Raw genomic sequence first — 13,292 nt, forward strand, 5'->3', positions numbered from 1 at the left:
CCTACCAAGGCAAACTGTCTAGGAACCCAAAATGTCTGGAGCCAGGCCTGACTAGAGTAGCCCTCTAGCTCAGCTTCTGTTCATTCTCTTAGTGGGGCTTGCTAGTAGAAAACATCCCAATGGATTGTGATTAGGGATGGAGGAGAATATCCGACAAAATCAAACCTGGTACCAGATCCCGACTGAATTCACTAGTCCGCTATCCCTTTGGAGCGGCACTGATCTCTTGCAGTGGGCCGTGACTGTAATCGGCATGGATTTTGTCCCTGCAACTGCAATTGGCAAGAATTTCTCCCCCGAAATCCTACCCCTATTTTATGTATTTTTTTTCATAATTAAGATGTTGTGTCAACCACAGGATTTCCATTTGTCCATTATATATTACAAAAAAAAAGTTATCACAATATAATGCAAAAAAAATGGCTATATATGTCTTTAATGTTAATTGTCTAATCATCCTGCAATGTCATGTTTTTCAAACAAGATATCTCAGAGCATTCTGAATCTCTTGCATGGGAAACATTATGATGATGAAACGGACCCACGCTCCCCACATCACCCTGCCCCCTGCCTCTTTCATTGCTGCTGTCCTGAGCTAACCAAGGGCTTTCTCTCGCTCTCTCTGTGCTAAATGTGTATGTGTGCGTGTGTCACTGTGTGACTGACAGTGACAGACAGTGTCAGAGCAGTGCAGTGGGGCGCTGCTGCTGCCTGCCTGCCTGCACCTCTCCTGCACTCTCTGACTTTTTAAACTTTCTGTTGCCACCCCTCACGAGACCCTTGTTGATGTTCAATCATTGTCATGGCTCCTGGTGCCCTGTCTAAGTGTGAGAGTTTTTAAACAATTTAAATAAACTGGGAATTCATTGATTAAACCAGATCATAAAGCAACCTAAAAATTATGCAAAGTTTTTCTCCGCTGCCAAAAAACTATCTGGAATGCTTTCATTTACATAAGCATCTACGAAAGCAATTACATAATTTTTGCAACCTGAAAAACACACACCTGCAAATCAAATCACCCAAAAATGCATGCAGCAGATCAAATTGGCAAGCGCCAGAGAAAGAGGAAACAAAAAAAGGATAGACTGGTAAAGAAACACCGGACTATCTAAATGCATGCGGATCGCCACCATGCAGCGAACCCCATCCCTAATTGTGATCCTAGCTGCTTAGACATCAGTTACCCAGTCCATTATTAGCTGATCTAGTCATACTTTTACGTTTCTTATGAAAGGAGGAGAGGAGAGGTTCACATAAGACTCAACCAAGTGTCTTACCTATTGCACTCAGTTCAACGGGCACTGCCAGATCAGGAATGTGCCATCCCAGTGGGCATGTTTAATATATGTGGGAGATAAAGGGCTCTAGCAAAGGTTCCACAGAAGTAAATGAACAGCTCTCCTTTGGGACATACTTTGGCTGGAGATAACAATGACTTTTTCCAAGGCCGGCACCAGCCTGCCCCAGGTGCATAGCTCCTGCCTGTGTCACCTGCCTCTCTCCTCTGATCTGCTGCTGCACGCGCTGCGCACACAGGGCTGCCAGCAACCCAAATGGCAGTGAGGCTTCTCTAAGGGGCTGATGCCCCTGCCACCATCTTCGGTGATAGTGCACATGCACAGTATGCTACATGTGCGCACAGGGCTGCCATCAACCATGATGGTGGCAGGGGCATCAGCCCCTTAAAGAAGCCTCCGCTGCCATCTTGGTTGATGGCAGCCCTGTGTGCACAGCGCATGCAGCAGCAGAACACAGGAGAGAGGTAGGAGGAGCGAGTGAACAGGCGGGCAGCCTGGAAGCTCCGTCCCTGCGATCTTTGGCAGGGGAGTGCTACTCTCCCATGCTAATGAGGGCCCCCTCAGGGGCCCCTCTGGGTCACAGGGGCCCTCAGCCAGGGCCCGACCTGGCCACCCTTTGACTTTTTCAAATATCTGTAAGTATAGAGAGGGACTACAGCTGAGAGAAAGAGCACATGCTCTGCATGTGGAAGATCCCAGATTCAATCCCTGACACCTCCTGTTCAAAGAGTAGCAGGGGTGAAAAAAGTGTCTGCTTGAGACCTTGGAAAACTGCTATCAATCAGAGTAGGCAGACAACACAGAGCTAGACAGACTTAGGATAAAACACTCTCCGTGTTCCTTTGATAACACCTTCATTACTCATGGTATGTAGACTTACTGTTTCTGTCTCCCAACTGTCTATCTTGTAGTTCGACAGCAATCAAACAAAATAAATGAGCACGTATGGCATGGACAGTGATGCCATTTCAAACTGTTGTCCATTTCTGATCACCGTGTGTCAGTAATGAAGGTCCACGGCTAGTATAAGCAAGCACTGAGACTGCCCAGTACCACTGAAAGGCTGATATCTCTCTGGGGTTAATGTACCTTGCTTTAAGGTTTAGCTAATGCCATCATTTGCCTGACCTTGCAGTATGGATGGTAACAACTATGGTATTTCTCTCTACCATGGCACAGACTTGTGCCAGAGTGTCTCCTCCCCTCCCCACTTGTCTTTTCCACCAAAAGAGTTGTATGATAACCATTAGTCAATTGTTTCAGGGAATAACCCCACCGCCACCCAGGGACCCAAGGTGTACATTGTGGATGGAATAAAAAGACTGCTAAGTGGAGGCCACAATGAGCAGAGATGATACTGCTGATGTTCTGCCATGATGCAGTCATACTGAGAACAAAGCTAAGTATGGATACATCCATGGTAAGCCATTAGGATAAGCCCATCCATCACTGTCACACAAAGGGATATGAACTTATTCCTACTGCTGCTCTTCCTCTGCAGTTCTGTCATGTGCAATGAAATCCTAGTGTGTGGCCTCTGCAGCCTCTCAGCCTGCACTGGCTTACTTTCATTTCCATTACGTAACAGTGGTTTGCTTTACGGGGGTTTCAGTGGTGTGTGCCAAAGACTGAAGCTTCCTTCCCACTACAAGAACAATCCAGAAATTAAGTTGAGCAACTCCTAGATGTTGGTAGGTTGTGTCTCTATCTTCATCTCCAGGAGAGTTTACTTACTTTGCACATGGCTGATGTTTACTCAGCATGTGATCGGTCAGTGGGATTCCACCCGCCCTACATCTAGACACACGAGTGCACTGGCATTTATGCTCACTGAGTCCCCTGCAGCAGCGATTCCCAAACTTTTTCCCGCATAGACCACTTGGAAATTGCTGAGGTCTTGGTGGCCCATTTAATTGTTTTCCTGCCTGTTTCTGCAGTTGTCACGTATTGGGCTGGTGCCATGCTGATCTTTAACCGTATTTTTATTGCTTCTTTTATTTCTTTTCTTTTATTGTATTACAATTTGAATTTCATAGAATTCAAATTGTAATACAGTTTAATACAATATATGAAATAAAAAGCAATAAAAATACAGTTAAAAATCAATATGAATATTTAAGACAGACACACCACAGACTACTTGAATGATGCTTGCAGGCCACTGGTGGTCCACAGAACACAGTTCCGGAACCCCAGCACTACAGGATCCTTAATTCTTGATTTTGCAGAGTAAGAACTATGCTTTATTGAACCTATGCATGTTGGATTGTAAGTGCATCCATATTGCATGCACATTACAGTCAGTATCTGTAGGCATGTTTGCTGTGGATGGGCAAACATGGGGGCAGGATGGGCATTATTCCGCTGCTCCACAGAATGAGTATATGTATATGTATGTATATATTAAGTAGGTGTAAACAGGGCTTTTATCAGCAGCGTGGAGCAAGAGTGACTCCTAAGTGTGAGCATAGAGGGTCTTAGTATCACATCTCAAAAGGTAACATTAGTTGCCACCAGTGACATGCAGGCAAGGAAGCTCCACAGACTGGGGCACCTCCCAAGACAGAAAGTTGGGGGAAGAAGGCAAACTTATATTGGGTTGTGGACTGTTTAGGTTCACCACGATTTCAGTCCCTCTGCTTTATCATGCCTACAATTTGTTGGTCACTGAGCATCAATAGCATTCTGTTGTTGGTCCTGAGCCCGCTGGCAGTGTGGTCCTCGAGGCTGACCAGAACGACGCAGGCGGCGTGGTGGCAGGCCAGCCAGTTGGCGGCAGATCTCATCTAGAGACAGACCAGAGGAAGGAAGAGCTAAATATTGGGTTAACCATTCAACATTATTTACATGCCCAGCTAAGTTTACAACTGTCCTGCCAGGTGTGCATAGAATTTCATGCCAATTATTTGGGGTGTGGGTGTCTTGGGATGGTTAGTGGTTGACAGCATATTACACACATTTGGGACCCCGTGAGGGGAAAGGGGGCTGTAGGAAAAGAGTTAAACATCCTTCCCTCTCTCCCTCTAAATCATATCTTCCTGAAGTAGCTTTACTTGTTTAAAAAAGAGCATTGGGAGTGTTGTGAAGTGCTGTGGCCCTCAGTCAGACTCTGCACATTGTAGTAACTGAGGAAAACTGAGAGTAAAACTTGCTTCCATGTGTGCCAAGTAAATTTCAGCACTTACTTACTTATTAATAAGTAATAATCAGGAATTACTTCAGGAGTTGAGAATCTGCGGCCTTCCAGGTGTTGTTGGACTAGTACAACTCCCATCATCCCTGGCTTGGGCTCATGGAAGGTGGAGTCAAACAACATCTGGAAGGCCAGAGGTCTCTGTTTATAAATACCTTCAAGTGATCAAAGCACTTCACATAAATAATATATGCATTTTTTACAACAACCCCAGTATTAATGTCTCCATATAGCAGATGAAGAACTGAGGCTGAGAAAAAGAAGTTGGCCTAAGGCTACCTAGCAAATTCATAGCAGATACCAGATCTGAAGTTTATCCGCCACTAACACCACATTTGTCCTCAGCTGACTTCCCCAGACACTTGGCAGTGCAGTACTTTTACTCTGAAAGTGAACAACAGCTAATTGAGAGTAAATGCATACCCACTCAAAATGTAGTTCAATAATGGTAACAGAAGAGGAAATCTAGCTGATAACTCAATAGATTATATGCTGCTAACTCCAAAATTATCAGTCAGATTTGTTCCTTCTTCTGATGTCTCTTTACATCTTAGTTATCATGCTGTCTCCTTATAGTCATTTATTCAAGCAGAGCATTCCCTGGGACCTCAGTTTTCCCACCTATTGCTTTGCCATTAGCCCTTTATCATCTTTGTACCTTTCCCATTTGTCAATATCCCTCTTAAATAATGGTGTCTGCCATGGAATGTGGCCATTCACATAAGGTCCTACACCTGTGATGTAAGCCATATTCTTCCTCTAAGATAAATGACCTTTCTTTCTTTCTTGTTTGTGTGGAAAATCCCTGTAGGCATCTTTACTCACCCTGCATGGCTTCATCCTCTTTACAGACAACACGAGAGCAGATCTCCTTGTTTATCATGTAAGCCCGACGGACGCTAGCCCCAGAAACGGGGGGAGGGGAAGAAGCAAACAGCCGAAGCATAAATCCATGAGAACCAAAACCTGATAACATTTTTTTTCAAAAACGGATATTGGCAAATAATTGTGAATAAATCATTGCTAGTAAAGATGCAAAGGGCCTAATTACACATTACAAACAAATGGCTGTAACTGAACCCACATACACTGAACCCTCTTTTTCAGGAAAAGCAGGTTTGGGGTGCTGTAATCTAGAAAAGAAACTCAGTGGAGGGAAGTGTACTACATCCCTGCCCTGCCCTCTGCTTCTTTGCTCCAAATCAGCCTTCCTCAGTCTGGTGCCCTCCAGATTTGCTTAACTCCCAGTTCCCATCAGCCTCAGCCAACATGGCCAATGGGTCAGGGATGATGGGAGCTATAGTCCAATAACAACTGGAGAGTGCCAGGTTGGGGGACGCTGCTCCAATCCTATCAGTTGCTTGTCCTCCTGGGGTATCCGAGCTTAGCAGACATGTTTGAAAACGGGAGTGGGGAACTTGAGGGGCTTGAAGGAAATCAGTTTGGAGTGGGAAAGCAACAGGTGAGGAAAGAGTTGAGCAGCCCTTCCCATCACATCAGATCTCCCTCTCCATAAGCAACTTTTCCTAAAAAGAAGAGCTAATAGGGTTCCATGCAGGGGTTGCCAACACAGTGCCATGGGCCCTATGAAGGCCTTCATTAGCATCCCCAGTCAGGGCCCCCAGACTCTGGTTTTAATTTTTAAAAAGTAAATCTCTAGCCTTCCCAAAAGAAATTTATGGAGCAAAATGTGAAGGTGCGCTTCTAAGTGATTTCTATGAAATGAGCCAGCCTGGCTGATTCCACTTGTCAGTGCTTTCAGCCAATGGTGAACTGTGATTAATAAGCAAGTTGTTTCAATACCAAGCAATAGGAATCCCTGAGGTCCTAAAGCGTTCCTGTTTTTTCCTCCCTTTTACTGCCCTTTTACTGTTTCTGTATTGTTATCTAGTAGTCCTTGGATTCTCCATAGTTTGCCCTTCCTTGTTTCTTAACAACCATGATACATCTTTCCTGTGGTGAGTTCATCTGAGATCAGGTGATCCCTAGAAGCTATTTTCTGCAAATACTATTACACAATATGTGTGGCTAGATAAAGAATCCCCTCTCCAAACTGCAAATGCAAAATGTGAAAGCTGTTCAAAGAGATTTAGGCATGTCTCCTGCCCTGCAGGATCTAAAGCTATGCACTCATTAAAAATTCACTGTATAGTTAACATACAGTACAATGGTATATATACCTACTCAGAAGTAAGACCACATCCGCACCACACATTTAAAGCACTATTATACTACTTTAACAGTCATGGCTTCCACCAAAGAATCCTGGGAATTATTAAGAGTGCTGAGAGTTGTTTGGAAACATCTGTGCCCTTCACAGAACTACAATTCTGCCACCCTGGGCTCCTGCTGGGAGGAAGGGCGGGATATAAATCAAATTATGAATAAATAAAATAAATAAAAATTCTCAGAGTTCCCTGGGAAGAGGGATTGATTGATAAACCACTCTGATAACTGCAGGTCTGTCAGGAAATAGGGGCTCACTTAACAACTCTCAGCACCCTTAAACAATGTTACAATGGCATAATAGTGCTTTAAATGTATGGTGCAGATTTGACCTAAGTCTGTCTGTTTAATGGGGCTTAGATGGCAGCCTATGCTTTCATTTAGGGGTGGCATTGGGTAAAACAGGATTCTTGTGCCTTTAACAGCTGTATTTTCACAATCAATATCAGCAGGACATAAATGACTTTATGGCAAACTTTATTTATTTATTAAACTTTTATCCCTGCTCTTCCTCCCAAAGGAACCAAGGGCGATAAATAAAGGACAAAACACTAAAAACATCTTAAAACATCTCAAAAACAAAACATCTTGAAAACATTTTAAAAATAAAACATCTTTTAAAAAATTTAAAAAGCAATTCCAAAACTGACGCAGACTGGGATAGGTCTCAACTTAAAAGGCTTGTTGAAAGAGGAAGGTCTTCATAAGGCACCAAAAAGATAACAGAGATTGTGCCTATCTAATATTTAAGGGAAGGGAATTCCAAAGGGGAGTTACCACTAAACTAAAGGTCCGCTTCCTATGTTGTGTGGAATGGACCTTCTGATAAGATGGTATCTGCAGGAAGCCCTCACCTGCAGAGCGCAGTGATCGACTGGGTATATAAAGTGTAAGACAATCTTTCAGGTATCCTGGGCCCAAGCTGTATAAGGTTTGGTACACCAAAACAAGCACCTTGAACTTGGCCCACCAATTAATGCACAGCCAGTGCAGTTCTTTCAGCAGTGGGGTGACATGTTGGTGATATCCTGCCCCAGTGAGCAGTCACACTGCTGCATTCTGCACCAGCTGCAGCTTCTAGACCAACCTCAAGGGCAGCCCCACATTTATTTATTTATTATTTGATTTATATCCCTCCCTTCCTCCCAGCAAGAGCCCAGGGCGGCAAACAAAAGCACCAAAAACATTCTAAAACATCAAAATACATTAAAACAAAACACAATTAAAAACATTTTTTTAAAACAGTTTTCAAAACATCTTTTTTTAAAAAAAGGTTTAAAAACATATTAAAAAGCAATTCCAACACAGACGCAGACTGAGATAAGGTCTCAACTTAAAAACATTGAGCACATTACAGTAATCCAGCCAGGAGGTTACCAGTTTATGGACAACAGTAGTCAGAGTATCCCAGTCCAGAAACAGCCACAGCTGTCTTACCAGCCAAAGCTGTTGAAAAGCACTCCTAGCCACCAAGGTCACCTGTTCCTCTAGAGACAAAGATGAACCCAGGAGCACCCCCAGACTACAAACTTACTATTTCAGAGGGTGTATGACCCCATCCAAAGCAGGCAACTGACAGTTATCCGGACTTGGGAACCACCTACCCACAGCGCCTCTGTCTTGCTAGGATTCAGGTCAGTTTATTGGCCCCCATCTAGTCCACCACTAAGTCCAGAGCTTGCACAGCCTCTTCCGATTCATATGTTACAGAGAAACAGGGCTGGGTATCATCAGAGTACTGCTGACACTTTGCCCCAGATCTCCTGATGTCTTCTCCCAATCACTTCATATAGATGTTAAACAGCATTAGGGACAAGATGGTACCCTGCAGCACCCCACAGCACAACTGCCAGGGGACTGAAAGACAATCATCAAATGCTATTGTCAAACTGAGAGATAGGATCGGAACTACTGTAAAACAGTGCTGCCAATACCCATCTCACAAAGTCAGTTCAAAAAGATACCATGGTCAGTGGTATCAAAAGCTGCTGAGAAATCAAATAGGAATAATAGGGTTGCACTCCCCCTGTCCTTCTTTGAATAAAGGTAATCTATTCAGTCCTATAACCAGGCCTGATCCCAGATTGCAATGGGTCATGATAATCTGTTTCATCCATGAGTACTTGCAATTGCTGTGCCACAACTCTCTCAATCACCTTCCCTACGAAGGGGGTATTTGCGAATGGGTGGAAGTTGTCACAAACCGATGGGTTCGGGGTGGCTTTTTCGGGAGCAGTCGTATCACCATCTCTTTCAGGGTGGCTGGGAACACTCTGTCCTGCAAAAACACGTTATCCACACCCTGGATCCACTCAGTCATACCCCCTCGGCAAGCTTTAATAAGCCAGGAAGGTCAAGGGTCAAGAAGACATGTTGCTGGCTGTATCATCACAGGCACCTTGTCCACCTCATGAGGCCACATCAACTGAAACTGATCCCAAAAAGTTGCAGTAGATGTTGCACTGGACACCTGACTGGGGACTACAGTAGATGTGGATGGGGCAACTTTACCCTCCAGCAACTTTATCCTCAAAGTGCTTTGCAAACAATTCAAAGTGGGCTTCCAAAAGATCTAAAACTCCATTTCCTGGAGTAGATGTTAGCAGATCCCAGACAATATGAAAAAGTTCCACTGGATGGCTACTTGAGGATGTGATGGAAGCAGAGAAGTGGGCCTTCTTTACTGCCTCATTGCCACACAGTAGGCATGGTTATGCTGTTTTACTCATGCACAATAGCTTCACTGCACACATTTTGCAAGGCGACCTACTTTCTCAAATTTTACTTGCATTTCTGCCATTGAACGGTAGATGTCAGTCATTACCCACCTGATGGATTATCATCCAGGGAAAATATGGAATAGTTTAACCAAGAATTCCCAAACCTCCTTGGCTTCTACAAGAGGGCCTCCTACCTTACCTGGTAACACACAAGTAGCTGATACACTGCTTCACCGGCTTATGAACAGAGTACAACCGCGTACAAGGAAACTGCTCTTCACGACATTCTGGAAGCAGACAAACAGGGACATGTTCAAGTTAAGGACACTGATCCTTATGAAGTTTGTGATATGGATCTATCAACTGGATGGACACTCATAAAAACTGACTGCCAAGAGACCATATTAAAACCAAGTGAGAAATTGCCTAGAGTGAGACTGGCTTGCAGTAACTTCTATGATTTCCTTATCCATACTGAATTTCATCCTATTCACACATCCTATCCTATGCATATGCTGAATTTTATGCAAGGTACTCTACCTAACTAAACAACATTGATTGGCACAGAAAATAATATTGTGCAGGCAACTTAGAATGCTGGGATATAAAATTTGTTGATAAAAGAGAACTTACACCCCAGCAACTAAGGCAGAACTATGCTGAGCAAACATTGGTGGTATATTCAGTCATAGAACAGCTGCCAGTGAAGACCAGCTGCAAAATAAGTGGGAAGACTAAGCTGAAGGGGTCTGAACTGGCAGTGACCGACAAGGAAAGGGATCTTAGGGTTGTGGCTATAACTCAACGGAAATATCAACCAAGTACGCAGTGGCTGGGAGAATGGCAGATTCCATGCTATTGATTATTAGGAATGGGATCAAAAATAAAACTGAAATTATTGTAATGGCTTTATATGAATTTATGGTGCAACCATACTTGGAATACTTGTGGAGGGTTCTGGTCCTACATCTCAAAAAATGTAAAACTGGAAAAGGTGCAGAAAAGGGCAACCAAAATGATCAGGGAAGAAAAATTACAACTAGGGATTTTGAGTAATTTGATTTCTGTATTGGAAATTGACTGACTGAAATGTCTGGGGATTTTTTAGTTTAGAAAAAAAGGGTACAGGATAGTGGTGTGTGCAATTATGCATGGTGTGGAGAAAGTGGATATAGAGAAGTTTTTACTTTTCTCTCAACACTATAACACGGTCAAATAAAAGGAAGTACTTCTACAGTCTACACATAGTACATAGTTAAACTGGGATTTGCTCCCAAAAGATATAGTGATGGCCACCAACTTAAATGGCTTTAAAGAATAATTAGACAACCCATGGAAACTAAGACTATGAAGGGCAACAAATCATGATGGCGATGTTCTTCCACTATTAGAAACAACATATTTCTGTATATCAGCATTGAGGAGCCTGTTTGTGGGCTTCCCAGAGACGTATCTGGGAAACAGGATGCTGCACTAGATAAGCCTTTGGTCTGATTATCCATCAAGACTCATCTTATGTTCTGCTGAGGGACCAACTATGGGAGTACTAGAAGAGTGAGGTGGGGTTAGTTGGGTGACACAATGTTAATGAAGTATCCATATAAATGTATTGTGAAAGGCAAGTGTGAATAATTATAACTGGGCTTGCAGCCTCCCTGTCTTGTGGGAGATGATGAAAGCTAATGAAGTTCACATCAATACTGCATTTTCCCCTGCTCGTATGCACAGCACAATGATGACCCACAAATTTCATAAACACTTATGCTGCTTGGTTTTTAAAAAAAATTAATTATTTTTCATACCTGTTCAACAGGTAACAACCAATAACATAAAAGAACAGGAAAAAGTACAGATTCCATATCATACAGTTAAAGTTCCATTAGGAAGTAGGTAGCAAGACAGACAAACAAAAAGCACACATCAGGGCTGTTATCTGACACAGTCTCTTCAAAGCTGTCCGTGTATGCGAATGGGCCATCAAGTGTATTCAGAGTCATTCACATACTGAATAAAGGGAAACCAATGAATAAGAAAATGATCTGTGTGACTAGGGTTGCCAGGCTCAGGGCCTGAGACTGATCCTGTATCTTTAGGAGAAGAGAAAGTCAGCCAAGTGCAGGTGCTCTTGCAACACTGTAATGGGAAAAACCACAAGGTAGAATTCTCCCTTCCCCCTGCACACCTTTTAAAGATACAGAAGACCTCTTGGAGGCTGGGCCTGGCAACCAAAAGGTCTTCCGTATCTTTAAAAGTTGTGCAGGGGTAAGAGAGAATTCTACCTTGTGCTTTTCTCATTACAGTGTTGCAAGAACACCTGCACTTGGCTGACTTTCTCTTCTCCTAAAGATACAGGATCAGTCTCAGGCCATGAACCTGGCCCTATCTGTGTCTGCTGTTCCTTGAGATTTTTTTAACCATACTGGTTAATTTTTCAGCTAATGAGACAGTCCAGACTTTGTCATACCAAGAGTTCAAGGAGATGCCTTTTATGGGCAATTTCCAAATGGGCAGCTATAAACAGGAATATGATTAAGTCCTGATTGTCTCCATCAAAGATATTTAATAGGGCCAAAGATGGTGTCAGTGCCACTGTATGACCTGTAATGGCATTAATTTCTGAAAACACCAATTACCCAAAATGTTCGTATGGAAGAACAAAATAATCACATACACACAAATGTTCCTAGCTCTCCACAGCTTTGCCAAGAAGCAGGACTTGCATTAACCATGATGTTCAAGAGTTTCACAAGTGTTAGGTACCATTTATGAATAACCTTAAGTGAATTTTATCTTATCTGAGCTGAAAGAGATTTCAGTGGCTTCTTTAACCACATTGCATTCCATCTTTCCTCTAAGACACCCCAATTCTTGTTCCCAGAATAATTTGCTACCATTTAAAGAACCCCAGTGATGGGGAGGGGAGCAGGGAGGGGAGCAGGAAGGAGGGGGAGGGGAAGAACAGGTTTGATCATTTGCATGTTTATTGAATTCATGGGATTTACTCTTGTGCAATCATGCTTAGGATAGGTAAAACTGACAGGAGGGGAGAGGGACTGCTGGAGTGAGCAGGGGAAGAGGAAGAAAGAGGAGGGGAGGGGAGGAGGAAGGGAGAGGAGAGGGGAAGGAGGGGAAAGGCAGGTCTGATCATTTGCATGCTTATTGAGTTCAATGTGATTTACTCCTATGTAATCACGGTGAGGACAGGTAAAACTGACCATAGGGGAGGAGCAGGGGTAGGGGAGAGGTGAGGGAAGGAGAAAGGGAGGGGAGAGGGGAGAGGAAGGAGGGGGAGAGGGAAGGAGTGGATTGGAGGGGGATGGGCAAAGGAAGGTCCAGGGAAGGGCAGGTTTGATCATTTGCATGCTTATAGAGTTCAATGGTATTTACTCCCATGCAATAATGCTTAAGATGGGTAAAACTGACCATGGGGAGGAGGAGGGAGAGGGGGAGGAGAGGGGGAAGGAGGGGATTGGAGGGGGAAGGGTGGGAAGGGGCAAGAGGGAGGGGATAGGAGGGAGAAGGAAGGGTGGGTTTGATCAGTTGCATACTTTTTGAGTTCAATGGGATTTATTTCTGTGCAATCATGTTTGAAAATGGAAATGGACTGCCTTCAAGTCGATCCTGACTTATGGCGACCCTACAAATAAGGTTTTCATGGCAAGCGGTATTCAGAGCTGGTTTTACCATTGCCTTCCTCTGAAGCTGAGACTGGCTCAAGGTCACCCAGTGACCTTAATGGCTGTGTGTAGATTTGAACCCAAGTCTCACAGGTTGTAATCCAACACTGACCTGGGGGAGGGGCAGAGAGGGTAGGAGGAGGGGGAGGGGAGGAGATTGGGTGGGTGGGTACTG

At 43.7% G+C, this 13,292-nt stretch overlaps 1 protein-coding gene across 5 annotated transcripts in view; it reads right to left on the reverse strand.

Annotated features, from left to right (window-relative positions):
* Nucleotides 1-420: 420 nt before the first annotated feature.
* MFAP5 (microfibril associated protein 5) overlaps nucleotides 421-13,292 on the reverse strand; it is a 34,028-nt gene continuing 21,156 nt past the window's right edge. For all 5 annotated transcript variants that reach the window (XM_061583094.1, XM_061583070.1, XM_061583087.1 and 2 more), the window contains 3 exons: nucleotides 9,640-9,727; nucleotides 5,320-5,393; nucleotides 421-4,087 (listed from right to left, as the gene is read on the reverse strand). In XM_061583094.1, the coding sequence (XP_061439078.1) occupies nucleotides 3,966-4,087; nucleotides 5,320-5,393; nucleotides 9,640-9,727 (284 nt within the window). In that variant the 3' untranslated portion in view covers nucleotides 421-3,965. The remainder of the gene's footprint in view (nucleotides 4,088-5,319; nucleotides 5,394-9,639; nucleotides 9,728-13,292) is intronic.

This window comes from Rhineura floridana, chromosome 1 (genome assembly GCF_030035675.1).
Source record: "Rhineura floridana isolate rRhiFlo1 chromosome 1, rRhiFlo1.hap2, whole genome shotgun sequence".
Classification (NCBI taxonomy): domain Eukaryota; kingdom Metazoa; phylum Chordata; class Lepidosauria; order Squamata; family Rhineuridae; genus Rhineura; species Rhineura floridana.